General features: G+C 37.6%; 1 protein-coding gene across 1 annotated transcript in view; it reads right to left on the bottom strand.

Annotated features, from left to right (window-relative positions):
* Positions 1-9,261: 9,261 nt before the first annotated feature.
* LOC143038333 (uncharacterized) overlaps positions 9,262-15,000 on the bottom strand; it is a 12,730-nt gene continuing 6,991 nt past the window's right edge. The window contains exons 2-3 of the mRNA XM_076207361.1: positions 9,702-9,872; positions 9,262-9,571 (exon numbers count right to left, since the gene is read on the bottom strand). Of these exons, the coding sequence (XP_076063476.1) occupies positions 9,262-9,571; positions 9,702-9,872 (481 nt within the window). The remainder of the gene's footprint in view (positions 9,572-9,701; positions 9,873-15,000) is intronic.

The following is a 15,000-nucleotide window of genomic DNA, read 5'->3' as shown; positions in this document are numbered from 1 at the left end:
TTGCAACAAATAATTCAGATTTCAAAATTAGTTCCTTCCACTCATCAGTAAAAGGCAATAGAAACCCATAACTAATGTCTAACTTTCCCCTTAGACATTCTGCTGTGGGTGATAACTAGATACTCGTATGTCCAAATGAATTAGATGTTCTAACATATTTGTAAGATGAGCTGTAAATCCCACTTTCGGAGAAGAGAAAAAAAATTGTACAATGAAATGTGAATCCCACTTTTAGAGAAATTGATATACGTATTTTCAAACTTTTTTCTATTCTCTGAAAGTGGTATTTACAGTTCTTACTAGTTTGTATCACATCAGATAACAAGTAAAGCCCCTGTCACATATACGCCACTCAAGTGAATTCGTTTAAGTAGAAACGAATTAGGTCACAATCTTTTATTTTTCGAATCTGCAAATATCAAATCACATTTACGTAATATATTGAGGAACTGAATGACAAATTAAGAGAAGTTACGAACATAAGGCATATTGTTGAATTGTAGACTTGTGGAAATCTAGAATATTGTAAGCGAAGTCGTCTTCCAGGTTTTTTTAGATTCACAACATTTAACGAGAATCTTGAATGTGTGACGGGGGCTTTAGTAATACTCGGTAACTCCTCCAGCCTAGGGAGCCTTGGCCATGAGGACTACGTGGAAGGAAGAGGAATAGAAAGCGAGAACGGAGCTTTTATTAGTACGACGTTTCGCTTATTAGAGCTTTATCAGACACATGGGCTCACACAGACCACCCGCTTTCACGGGACCGGTTTTTGTGTGAGGGGAAGAAAAGTCTGTAGGAAAATTGAATTATAGTCGTGTGTATAAGAGGCTATTTCCACTGAACACTTTTGGTGGGTATTTATTAGGTCTTGGGTCGTGGTTCAGGAGGCAATAGAAAGGAAGGAAGAGGAACAGAAATACCATGTGAGGACGGAGACTTTATTAGAACGACGTCTCGCTTGTTGAAGCTTTATCAAGTACGTGATCGTGGTACACAAATCTCTGAGAATAAATGAGAAAGTCCGGGGGAACGGGGGAATGTCTTGTCGGGAACTGCCAATGGGACCTTTCGCAGTCAGGCTCGTAGATTCCTATTAGCGCTAGAATTTTCAATTGTCTCGGATTTCACGAGGCAAAGGGGTGACTTAGCTAATTTGGAAACCGATATTCAAAAAAATATACGACATAAATTGCTGCATAAATGTATTTAAAATTAAAAACATGACTCTTAATGTTATAATTTTTACTTACTGGTGTGTGATAAGGCTTTGTTAATTTAATTATAAGGTAAAACTAAAAATAGGTAATTATTTTTACTGAAGTAAGTATGAGCAGTAAAAACAAGAGGATGTTGATTTCGGTTTGTGCATTTTATCTTAGAGTATTGAACAATAATGGATATCACTGTCACGTCCTGTATATGAAGATAATCAGTGAGATAAAAAATAACAACAGTGGTGGCGGACGTACGAAGATAGCAACGTTTGTGTAAAGAATAGCCTCTTAGATCTGCTGGGAGCTATTTTCAAACAAATATGACTAATTTTACGTGTGTCGTGGCAGACTGCACGTCAGATTCAAGAAAAAGTAAGAGAAAGACAAATGTTAATCGTACCGGAAAAATTAAGTCTTCGATGCAAAATTATATTTTCTATACATTACATGGATTTGCCTATTGCTTGGTGCATTCAAATGAAAGTATATATCAGTATACGTTCATTGATGTCGGTAGAAAATGACAAATTGCTTGGCTTGATACAATTATAGGCTGTTTTACGAATATCTGTAATTATGAATAGAGGCTCAAACAATGCTATATACCGTTTGCAATCATGAAATTAATTGACTTAAATTTCAGACACAATAATGTACAACGATGCACCTCTGTAAGCTTATAAAACTTGCCCAAAAAAGTATTTATTTTCCGGCAAGAATGACAAAATTTGGCGGTGTCTGGTATCAAATCGCTCAATGCGAAATGTCCCATTACACACAGAAAGAAGAATGTCTGAAATTGTAAAGGTGATGGCACACTAGACATTTCTCGCTAGCACGCTACTTACTTTTGCTACTTCGTTTGAGTAGAAACGACTTTGGTTACGATTTTTTTATTTTTTTTTTTATTTCCAAATGTTGAATTGCTCTTCCGTCATATAATGAGATGCTGAATGACAAACCAAGAGAATTTAAACCTAGAATACGAATGTTAGACGCATTGTTGAGATGATCTTACGGAAGTCTAGAATATTGTAACCGAAGTAGTTTCTACTCTCACGAAGTAACAATAGCAAGTAGCATGCTAGCCTAGTGTGCCGTCACCATAACATATACTCGATAATAAAACAAAAACCTCCGATAAAGTTCCATCGAAAATTTTACATGCGAAGCATCTGTTGATGACGACGATGGAAACAAAAACGCATCACATACCTTCGTGATTGTGGGTGGACATTTATTTCTCGTAGGTTGAAGAATCTTTGTGGGTTGACAACTTCATTTGACGTGTGTGTGCTTTTTTTTGCAGCGGTCCGGAGGTCTTGATCGTTGACGTCTCTCTATTTCTTCTGAGTTACAAGGAATTACAATGGCGGAGCATGCCGACAGGAGACCTTTTGGTCCATAACTAGGTCGGATGCGAAAAAAGATTGTAATGCTAAATAAATAAAGAAATAAAAAATATACAATGATATAAATAATGATACATAAAATAAACAAAGAAATGCATAGGTATAGATAATAAACAAACAGGTAAATAGTAAGTAATAATAAATTGACATATAACTAATAATAAATGAGAATCAAGCAAATAATTATAAACAAACAGACATCTTTTTTTTTTTCTTGTAAAGTGATGACACGACCATTGGTAGAAAGGCTATGAAAAACAAGAATATTCCATTTGATAAGATATGATACAAATAGACGTACCTCTCTCTCTCAAAAAAAAAAAAAAAATTCTAAACGTTGTCTTTGAGTTAAACTTGTTTTACACTTGTTGGAAAAAGAAAAGTTGAAAATTCTCGAGGAAATTGGGGAAGTTTAAATTAGACTGTTATCAGGGAGACAGCTTTTTCTACAAATTCTATTCTATTTTAGTGATTAGTTCCAGTGAACATGTGTACATACGAATACATGTATCCCATACACACGATTCATTGTTGGAAACTTCGGAAATTAAGTACTTCCTTCTAAGCCCGGTGTATCGTATTTGTACCATCATTGTTCCTGGACCAGTTTTTCACACGCACACACACACACACACACACACACACACACACACACACACACACACACACACACACACACACACACACACACACACACACGAACATAGCTCCCCTCCCGTATATTACAACTAGGAAAATACATACACACACACACGCACAACACACACACACACGCACACACAACCTCGTGGCGCAGTGGTTAGAGTTCTCGCCTGAGACTACGGCGGTCCGGGTTCGAATCTAGCCCAGGTCTGAAATAATTTCAGTATCCCTGCGATGCGGGTTCTTCCTCCAACTCTCGTGGGCGGGGAGCTGGGTGTGCGTGTGCGTGTAAGGTCATAGTATTACCCATAGGTCTGTCATATATGAGCTCTGAGCTCTCTTCCGGGAGGGAAATAGCTGTTGATCACGAATCCAGCACGTGATCCAAGACCATGGTGAATCACACACACACACACACATGTACATATACGTGTATATAGTATGTATATGTATGTATATATAATACATGTATATATAAATTTCTATCCCACCGTCGGAAAAGAAGACATTAATGTCGGAAGTTCTGTATATTTCGATCACTAACTGTGATCCTCTTCAGCAGATTGAGTACATAGTAGAAGACATATACATATATACAAAAAATGTGAGGTGAGAAGTAGGAACAAGGGGAGAGCTCAGGTTACGTGACCGACGCTCCGCGGGCCTTATGAGTTTTTGTCCACTTGGAGTAAAGGTAGTAGTCGATTGACAGCTGAGGTGGTAATACAGTCAGGTGACTATTGACCATTTGAAATATTGAAATTCGGGAAATATTATATCAGGAAAGATTCAATTATTTTCCTTCTGAAACTGCATTTTGACTTATAAATTATTTCAGCATCATCCCAAAGTATGAGAATCTTTATTTGCAATGTGCTGAAATACCGCGGAGCTTTCTTGACCATATTTTACTGAATTTTTATGCTCTTTGATTCTGGTTGCCAAGTCTCTTCCAGTTTGTCCCCAATAAACATTATCACAATCTAGACATGGCAACTTATAAACACCTGGGTTGATGTCACTTGATGGTCTACGGTGTACATTGACTATTTTACTGAACAAGGGATAATTGGGATAATTGAAGATGACGTTGATATTTTCTTTTGGTAATGATTGAGACATTTCATTTATGGAGCTACTAAAAGGTAATTTTATGCATTTGTTATTCCATATGTGCTTGTTGGTAGAATGGGAAGTAGATTTGCGAAAACTTATTTTAGCCTTGCTAAGGGCTTTTTGTAAGAACCAATCTGGGTATTCTAATCTTGATAGTTGTTATCTTACTGATGTTATTTCGGAATCTAAATATTGTGGGCTGCAAATTCTAAATGTTCGTAAAAACTAACTGAGCTTTGTATTAGCACAAATGTTTTCTCTTTCAAAGATAATATCTTTAAGCAAAAATATGGTTGTTCGATGGGATCAACTATACCTATGCATTTATTTATGTATTTTATTTGTTATTTTTACATTATTATAGTTTTAATTTATTATTAATATGATATATATATGTATATGTGTATGTATATATATATATATATATATATATATATATATATATATATGTTTTTTTTTTGTTTTTTTTTTTTTTTGAATACGACCTAGATATGGATCAAAAGGTCTCCTGTCGGCATGCTCCGCCTTTGTAATCCTTTGTAAATCAAATCTCTCTCCAGTATTAGCAAACCTATACATGGAATATTTTGAGTCAGTATTATCACCAGATATCTAACCACCCGAAATGTTCTGGTATAGATATGTTGATGATGTTTTTACGATTTGGAACGAAGAATGGGGTTCTTTTAAAGAATTCTATGAAAAACTTGATAACTTATCTGACAACATAAAATTCAAAGTAGAATGGGAAATAGATGATAAATCGCCTTTTCTAGATATTTTAGTAATCAGAAATCAGAACTGTTTGTCTTTCACAGTTTACAGAAAATCTACTCATACAGGGAGTTACTTGCATTTTTCAGCCACTATTCGGACAAGATAAAATATAGTGTTGCTTCGGGCTTACTTTTACGAGCACTTAGAATTTGCAGCCCACAATATCAAGATTAGGATACCCGGATTGGTTCTTACAAAAAGCCCTTAGCAAGGCTAAAATAAGTTTTCACAAATCTACTTTCCATTCTACAAACAAGCACAAATGGGATAATAAATGTATAAAATTACCTTTTAGTAGCTCCATAAATGAAATTTCTCAATTATTACCAAAAGAAAATATCAACGTCATCTTCAATTATCCCGATTTTCCCTTGTTCAGTAAAATAGTCAATGTACACCGTAGACCACCAAGTGACATCAACCCAGGTGCTTATAAGTTGCATGTCTAGATTGTGATAATGTTTATTGGGGACAAACTGGAAGAGAGTTGGCAACCAGAATCAAAGTGCATAAGAATTAAGTAAAATATGGTCAAGAAAGCTCCGCGGTATTTCAGCACATTGCAAACAAAGATCATCGTATGCTGAAATAATGCAGTTTCAGAGGGAAAATAATTGAGTCTTCCCTGATTAAATATTTCCCGAATTTCAATATTTCAAATGGTCAATAGTCACCTGACTGCATTACCACCTCAGCTGTCAATCGACTACTGCCTTTACTCCAAGTGGACAAAAACTCACAAAGCCCGCGGAGCGTCAGTCACGTAACCTAAGCTCTCCCCTTGTTCCTACTTCTCACCTTGCACTTTTTGTATATATGTATGTGTCTTCTACTGTGTACTCAATCTGCTGAAGAGGATCACAGTTAGTGATCGAAATATACAGAACTTTCGACATTAGTGTCTTTTCCGACGGTGGGATAAAAGTTTATTTTAGTATTGTGCTACATTATTTTATTGTGATGTGTGTGTGTGTGTATATATATATATATATATATATATATATATATATATATATATGTACATATATAGTATATCATTCACACATAAACACCCCCTGTCTCACACCCGCCACCCCCACTTTCTAGCATTACAGTAGCATCCATGCACATTCACTCTCCACTCATACCTATCTCCTGCGTTTTCCCCTCCTTGTTCAACAGATATTCCCCATTTTCCCAACGGCCCCCTTCACCCCATCCATCCATTTCATCCTCGGTTGTCCTCTCAAGTTCACTCTTCTCACCTCTTCTATTAATCTTTCATCACTCATTTTTTCCATGTGTCCAAACCGTCCCAATAATCTTTCATCAGCCCTATCTGCTATCTCCTTTTCCACTCCCGCTCTCCTCACCTTCTCGTTTCTTACTGTATCCAACCTTGTAAACCCTACCATACTTTTCAGACATTTCATCTCAGATACATTTAAAATTTTCCTCTTTGCTTCTCTTAAATACCAGGTCTCTGCCACATACAATGTCGTCGGCACAATCACCCCTTCATACTGTCTCCTATTTGCATCACCCCCAGAAGCCTATTTCTTATGGCTCTTTTTAATCCCTCAAAGCATTTACTTGTTTATCTCAGTCTACAATTTACCTCCACCTCCTCTCCTCCCTTTCCTGCCACATGCGACCCCAAATACCTGAAGTTATCCACTTCCTCCAGCCTCGTTTTAGACTTGCTTCCAACTGACTGTCATCCTCTACCCTTGTACATCTTTTACCCCCATTTACATTCAACTTTCTCCTATCGCATACCTTTCCAATCTCCGTCACTAACTCCCTTAATCACTTCTCTGACCCTGCCACAAGTGCAGTGTCGTCAGCAAACAACTGGTTCACCTCCCACTTTTATCCATGTTCTTTTACCATCTCTAGTCCCCTGCCCATTACCCTCGCCTTTATCTCCTGCAATACCCCATCCATGTAAACATTGAACAGCCTCGGCGACATGACACATCACTGACGCAGTCCCACCTTAACCTCACCCCCCCCCCCTTTCCTTTTTCCATTCTAACACAGGGTCTACAATTCTCGTAAAAACTCTTGACTGCCCTTGATAGCTTTGCCCCAATACCATATATCTGCAAAACCTCCCACAGTGCCATCCTGTCTACCCTGTCATAATCCTTTTCCAAATCCATAAGTGCCCCCAAAAATATCCTTACCTTTTCCTATATCTTTCTCTCGTATCTGCCTTACCACAAAAATCTGATCCACGCAACCCCTACCTTTCCTAAACCCACACTGTTTCTCACTAATTACTCCCTCTGTTCATCTCCTAATCCTCTCAATTAAAATCCTCCCATAAGCCTTCTCAACTGCATTCAAACTGATCCCACTGAAACTACTATACTTACATTTGTCTCTTTTTCCCTTGCAAAGCAGAACTATACAGGCACTCCTCTAATCCTCCGGCACTTTACCCTCCCTTAGAAATACATTGAACAACCTCACTAACCAGTCCACTATTACTGTACTTCCCTTTTTCAGACACTGCATGATACCCATCTAACCCAGGTGCCTTACCTATTCTCATCATCTTTTCTTATTTCTCCTCCATTTTCCTCTCCCATCACCGTCATTTTTTTAGTGCCTCCCATTGCAACCATTTTCTCTTCCTTATCCTCCTCCACATTTAACAGCTCTCTAAAACACTCCTCCCATCTTCCCCTTAACGCCTCCTTTTCTGTTAAGATTTGTCCATCTGTGCCTTTTACCTTTTCTACTTGACTCATTTCCACTTCCTCTTTTGATTTCCTCCCCCCAAAAAAATTCTTTCAATATTTTTGTCGTGTTCCTCCCCATTTTACTTCTGCTCTCCTTTTTGCCTTCTTTATCTTTTGTTTTCTCTTCTTTTTTCTTTATGCCTCTCATATTTTTTCTCTGCTTTGCAACCAGTTTTTGAATGGTCTTTTTCTTTTCTTCTACTACTTTCTTCACTTCATCATCCCACCACTCACTACCTTTCCTTCTACCTACCCCCTCCCATCTTCCTTGTTCCACAAACTATCTTTACACACCTTGTCACTTCCTCCATGAAATACCTCCCTTTCTCTTCCACCTACTTTTACTCTATACTTCATCACCTCCCACACTTCTTTCAGCTTCTCCATTGCTCATTTTCCTTCTCAGTTAAACAGTCTGGTTTAAGTGCGCCTCTCTACCTTCCGCCCTTTTACCCTTTCTCCACCTATCGTCTACTCACAACTTTCGTTCCACAAAAAAAAAAAAAAAAAAAAGGAAAAAATCTGATATTCCCCCACTCTCTCCCCTAAGAACATCGACATCCAGAACTCTTCCTACTCTTCTCCTGGATACCACTACATAGTTCATCAATGCTTTATCTAAAAACCCTTCCATCCACCACCCTTTTCCATGTGTACTTATACTTGACTTTCCTCCTAAACTCTATGTTTGCTATCATCAGCTCTCTTTCTAAACGTCTCCACCATTAACTCTCCTCTATGATTTTTACCAACAACTCCATCTATTGGTTTACCCCCCTACTCTAGCATTGAGATCTCCCAATACCTCTACATTGACATTCCTCCCAAACTCTTATTACACCCATTTAAATATGTTCAAAAAGCCTCCCTTTCCTCTACACTCTTCTCATTACCAAGGCCATATGCACTTACAAAGACCCACATCTCCCTTCCCAGTTTCACCTTCATCCACATTAATCTTGAAGGAACCTTTGTAGGTTAGGATACCTACTTGGTTTTGTAGAAGTGAATGAGGTGAGTGAGACCACTTTAGGTGTCTTGGAAATATCTGGCAAGATCATCTTATTGGCGAAGGTCATTACACCGTAGTGCACACTCTCGTGTGGATGTCGATGAAAAGGTTTCATATGCAAAAATAGTCTTATTTATGTATGTACATAGGTTCGATTATTATACAAGAATAGATTAGAATAATATTGAAAATTAATATTTTTATATGGAGTAATTCGAGGATGAGGGTGAAATACATTTTTTACAATAACATTGGTAGAGTATACGACATCGGAATTTGCGGAAACAGATTACGCGGGAAAACTGAATATACCATAGAGAACGGAGGTATTGACGTGTCACTACAATACTCCACCCCTAGTGACGAGGTAGGAGGAACAAGATTTTTGTCTTGAGGCGTGACGAGTTGTCAGCAGGATCGGATGTCACCGGCATGGCAGGTGTTAGGGCTGGTGTTAGCGTGTAGGCAGGTTTAACACGGTCTATAGCCACGGCGTCCGTAGAACCATGTCTGTCGATGGTGACGGTCTTCTTCATGCGGCGTAACACCTTGAAGGGACCTTGGTAAGGCCGGTGCAACGGTTTCTTGACGGCGTTCACCCTGACGAAGACGTGTGCAGGTTGCAAGGTCGCCGTGGACGAAGGTCTTCGCTGGGGAAGTGCGGCGCTACACAGCAGGTTGGAGGCTTTTCAGGGCACTCTTGAGACATGTGCTTAAATCTTGAACGTTGAGTTCAGGATCGGGTGTAGTAGCAAGGATTTCCCCAGGGTGTCTGAGCGTGGTGCTATAGACGAACTCAGTGGAGGAATTGTGGAGGTCCGTTTTCAGGGAGGTCCTTATCCCGAGTAGGTTGAGAGGAAGGGATAGTAACCAGTTCTCTTGTTGATCTGAGGCTACCAGGGAATACTCGAGCTGACGGTGGAAGCGTTCAACTGTACCATTGACTTGTGGATGGTAGCTGCCTGTCCTATAGCGGCGGATACCGAGGAGAATCATAATCTTTTTCTACACGTTGGATTCGAATTGGCTGCCATGGTCTGAGGTGAGGTTTAGTGGGACACCAAATCTAGAGGCCCACGTGGCGATGAAGGCGTGTTCGACGGAGTCGGTGGTGATGTCTGCTAGGGGTGCACCTTCGGGCCAGCGTGTGAAACGGTCTACACAGGTTAACAGGTAGCGATAGCCGTTGTAGTTACCAGTCGACTTAATTCCTCGGGAGTAGATTAATTCCCAGGTTGAAGAATTTTAGACATCCGGTAGCTAAGTTGGTAGAGCGACGGCTTCGTGTTCTTGCGAGCCTCGGCTCGAATAGGGGGACGACTGTCGGAAATATTTGATATATGTATATATATATATAATACATATATATATATATAATTTATGTATATGTATATATATTTATGTATATGTATGCATATATATTTTATATGTATATATATTTATATTTACATGTGCATGCATATATATATATATATATATATATATATATATATATATATATATATACAGTGTATATATATATATATATATATACGTAGATATGTGTATATATAGATATGCGTATATATATATAATATATATATATATATATATATATATATATATATATATTTCAACAAAGTCGGTGCACTTTGTATAGACGAGTTATCGGGTACAAAACACACTTTCACAAAGATTCACGTACCCCATGCAGAGCGGGGCGATAAAATCTCACATGACAAAATATCACAAAAGCAGCATATCAAGAGAACAACTAAACAAGAACACAATGATAATTGCCAATAATAATAATAAAACAAAACTAAAATGCATGGAGGCAGTGATGATTAGAAATTATATGCCGCTAATTAACATCCAACAAAATATGTGCGGGACCCTAGAGTTGTATGGGTCACGAGTAGCGGGCTGGCAAGGATGACGTGTCATAGTCCCTAGATCTCCCCCAGTGTATCAATCTTTGTAGTATATTAGTATGTAGCTTGTCTGAATAAAATACCAGAAGATGCCTAATGCATAGGCGAAACGTCGTAAAATGTTAGTTTTCATACCCAACCATACACTCGTTTGGACTCATTTGGAATTATTGTATATCCTCTCCCTCCTTCAGAGAGAAAAGTGATTAGAAGAACAGGAAGTCTCAATAAGAAGCTAACTAATGCCCAATTTGCTGTGTTACTTAATAAGAAATGCATTGAAGAGATCCTGTTCCATAGATTTTCTTTATATATATATATATATATATATATATATGTATATATATATATATATATATGTTGTGAAGGTTGGACAGATGAGTGAAAAGGTGGTAGAGAAGTGACAAAGCTTCAATAAGATACCTAGTAGTACCTTTCGCAAAGGAAGCAAAAGCCATAACCAATACGTTATCTAAAGCCGGCATCCAAATAGCGTATAAATCCGGGCGCAAAATAAAAGACGTCCTAAGTAACAAACAAGAACAACACACCAACGAAAATAGCATAGTATACGGAATACCATGTAGTGGATGTCCTGCAACATATTACGGTGAGACGTCACGGGGGTTGACAAAAAGACTAAGAGAACACAAGAACGACCTACGACATCACAGGACTTCAAATTCACTGGTAGTACATGTGGACACACACGGACATTTACCAGAATGGGAAGAAGCACGCCCTATCTGCACCGGACTTCAAAGGAGAATGAGAAAGCTGGTCAAGTCCGCGTGAATAACACTGGGAAAGGTCAGCAACCATAGAGAAGGGTTCGTTAACTTGTCATTTGCAGCCGCCAGATTGGTTGTGGAGGAGGGAGTATCGGGTTAATCGGCATGCGACTTGCTGAAACGTCCAGCCGGATGAGCCATAAAGAGAGTATATATGATGTACACACACGCTGTCTGTCACTCTGAATAAGACTTGTAGTCGAAACGTCAGTAATACAGTGTTCTCGCTCTAACCCGTATTTCTCTACCACCTTTTCACTCATATATATATAGATATATATATATATATATATATATACATACATGTATATGTATATATATATGTATATATGTATGTAAGGATTACAAAGGCGGAGCATGCCGACAGGAGACCTTTTGATCCATATCTAGGTCGGATGCGAAAAAAAAATCATATTAATAATAAAATAATAAATAAAAACTATGATAATGTAAATAACAAATAAAATACATAAATAAATGCATAGGTATAGTTAAATAATAAACAAACAGGTAAATAGTAAATAATAATAAATTGACATAACTAATAATAAATAAAAATCAGACAGACAAATGATAAAACAAAAACAAATAATATAAGATAAATTATAATCATTACAGCATCTTACTTAGGTATTTATCTAAATGATTCTTAAAGCTTTGAACTGAACTACATTGCACTACCTGTGCAGGAAGTTTATTCCATTCATTAACTACACGGTTGGCAAAGTTGTTTCTACCTACTTCCAAATTGAATCTATTTCCGGACAGTTTGAGACCATTGTTTCTTGTCTGATTCTCATTCAATGTAAAAATTTGGTCACTTTTGATGTTGTCAATTCCCTTTAGAATTTTAAAGACCTGTATCAAGTCACCTCTGAGTCTACGCTTTTTTAGGGAAAACAGATTCATATGTTTTAGTCGATTTTCGTATGATTTATTTTTGATATTTGGAATCAGTTTTGTGGCTCGCCGTTGTACTCTTTCCAATCTGTCAATGTCTTTAATGAGATTCGGTGACCATACGGAAACAGCATATTCCAAATGTGGACGAACTAACGATTTATATAGCTTGTTAATGAGTGATGGACTTTTGAAATCAAAAGATCGCGCAATCAGTCCTAGAATCTTATTTGCTTTCTCAGAGGCTGAAATACACTGCTTGGATGATTTGAGGTCGTTACTGATAATTACGCCGAGATCTTTTTCACTATCCACTTTTGTTAACGAATTTCCAAATAACTTGTAATCGTACTTACTGTTATTTTTACCTATGTGCATTACCTTGCATTTACTTGTGTTAAATTTCATTAGCCACTTTTCAGACCATTGCTGTAATTGATCTAAATCTTCTTGAATATCTAATTGGTTTGAGTGATCATTTGCCACTCCGCACAGTTTTGTATCATCAGCAAATTTGGAAACAGTAGATTTTAGTCCATGGTCTATATCATTTATATATACTATGAATAGAAGTGGCCCAAGAACGGAACCATGAGGAACTCCACTTGCAACACTTTTCCATCCAGAAGTTTGTCCATTTAAAACAATTCTCTGTTTTCGATCATTCAACCAATTACTAGTCCAACCTAATAGGCTACCACTTATTCCATGCAAAGCTAATTTAGTAAGTAGTCTTTCGTGTGGGACGGTATCAAAAGCTTCATTTGAATATTCAAGTTGACCGTCAGCAGATAATAGTGGACCAATGTGATTCCTAACAACCTTTTTATCTCTAATGTAACTATAGAATCCTTTGGATTTCTCAGCGATGTTCATTTCGTATTGTCGTTTTCTTTTTCTTATTGTCTTTTTTAAATCTCTCTGTATTGATACATAACTTTCATAGTCATTAGATACACCCGAGCACTTATATTTCTTATAAGCCTGTCTCTTTTTAGCAATACTTTTTTCAGTTTCTTTGTCGAGCCACTTTGGGCGAGCCTGATTTGGGGGACGTCTGTCCTTAAAAGGAATGTAAGTTTGAATCATCTTAGTGAGCGTATTTTGAAATATTTCCCACATCTGATCTACAGGTCTTTCGTTTAATTTTGCCTCCCAATCTGTAAGCTGAAGCTCCTGACGTAGTCCTATGAACTGAGCTTTACTGAAATCGGGTATTTTAGAAACACAAGTGTCTATTCTAAAATTGTTTAGGAGTTTGAATCTAACTAGGTTGTGATCGCTATTTGCAACAGATTCACCGACTTCTACATCAGTTACCATGCTTTCGCGGCTAGTGATCAAAAGATCGAGTAAGTTTTCATATCTTGTGGGCTCTTTTACATGCTGAATTAAGTAATTGTCACCAAGAAAATCAAACAAGCGACTACCTATATGGCCATGTTCAAGGGTCATCCAATCAATGTCAGTAAAATTGAAATCACCCATTATCAATAAATCCCGGTTGCAGAAACTAGACAGTTCTTGAAATAACAGTTTGTCGTCTGCTAATGATAATGTCTTTGGCCTATATATTACACCTATATTCATTTTTTGTCCATTTGTTTGGGTTAACTCAACCCACAAACTATCATATGCATCCTGTTTCACTTTCTCTAAAACACATACACGAACATTGTTTTTAACGTGCAACAGAACACCCCCAACTTTCTTGTGGTTTCTATCCCGATGAAAGTGTTTAAATCCCACAATACTAAATTCAGCTTCAAACTCTGTACCATTTAACCATGTCTCGGTTATTCCTATCATATCAAGATTTTCGCTTTTGACATACGCCTGTATTTCATGAAATTTATTCCTGATACTACGAGCATTAAAGTACATGGTTTTAAGAAACTCGTGATTATTTCTTTTTGACACATTTTGAATTTCAATATCATATCTTACATTATCATTTTGTTTTTCATTTATACCTTGCTCTATATTATTATTTGGTCCTTCATTGACGTTCAATGCCTCATTAACATTTCTCCCATCAAAATTAACATTTCCCCCATCACGGACATCTGGTCGATCACGGTCATCCGATCTCTTTTGTACATTTTGTCCCCCTACGTCACCGTGATTCACGCCGGCCTCCCGTCGTTCAGAGACATTATGTCCGGCATCCCTTTCTAAAGTTATATTTTGTCCTCCAGTGACATTATATCCTACCGTGATATTTTTTCCTCCATTATAATTACATCCCATCGTGATCTTTTGTCTTCCACTGTCATTACATCCTATCATGATATTTTGGCCTTCATTGACATTCTGTCCGGTATCCCTTCCTAAAATTATATTTTGTCCTTCACTGACATTATATCCTACCATGATATTTTCTCCTCCATTATCATTACATCCTATCGTGATATTTAGTTCTCCACTATCATTACTTCCCATCGTGATCTTTTGTCCTCCACTGTCATTACATCCCATTGTGACATTTTGT

This window comes from Oratosquilla oratoria, chromosome 24 (assembly GCF_046742065.1).
Source record: "Oratosquilla oratoria isolate Oo_2021 chromosome 24, ASM4674206v1, whole genome shotgun sequence".
Taxonomy (NCBI): domain Eukaryota; kingdom Metazoa; phylum Arthropoda; class Malacostraca; order Stomatopoda; family Squillidae; genus Oratosquilla; species Oratosquilla oratoria.
Note: the sequence above shows the minus strand (reverse complement) of the source record. Positions and strands in the feature narration are given on the sequence as shown.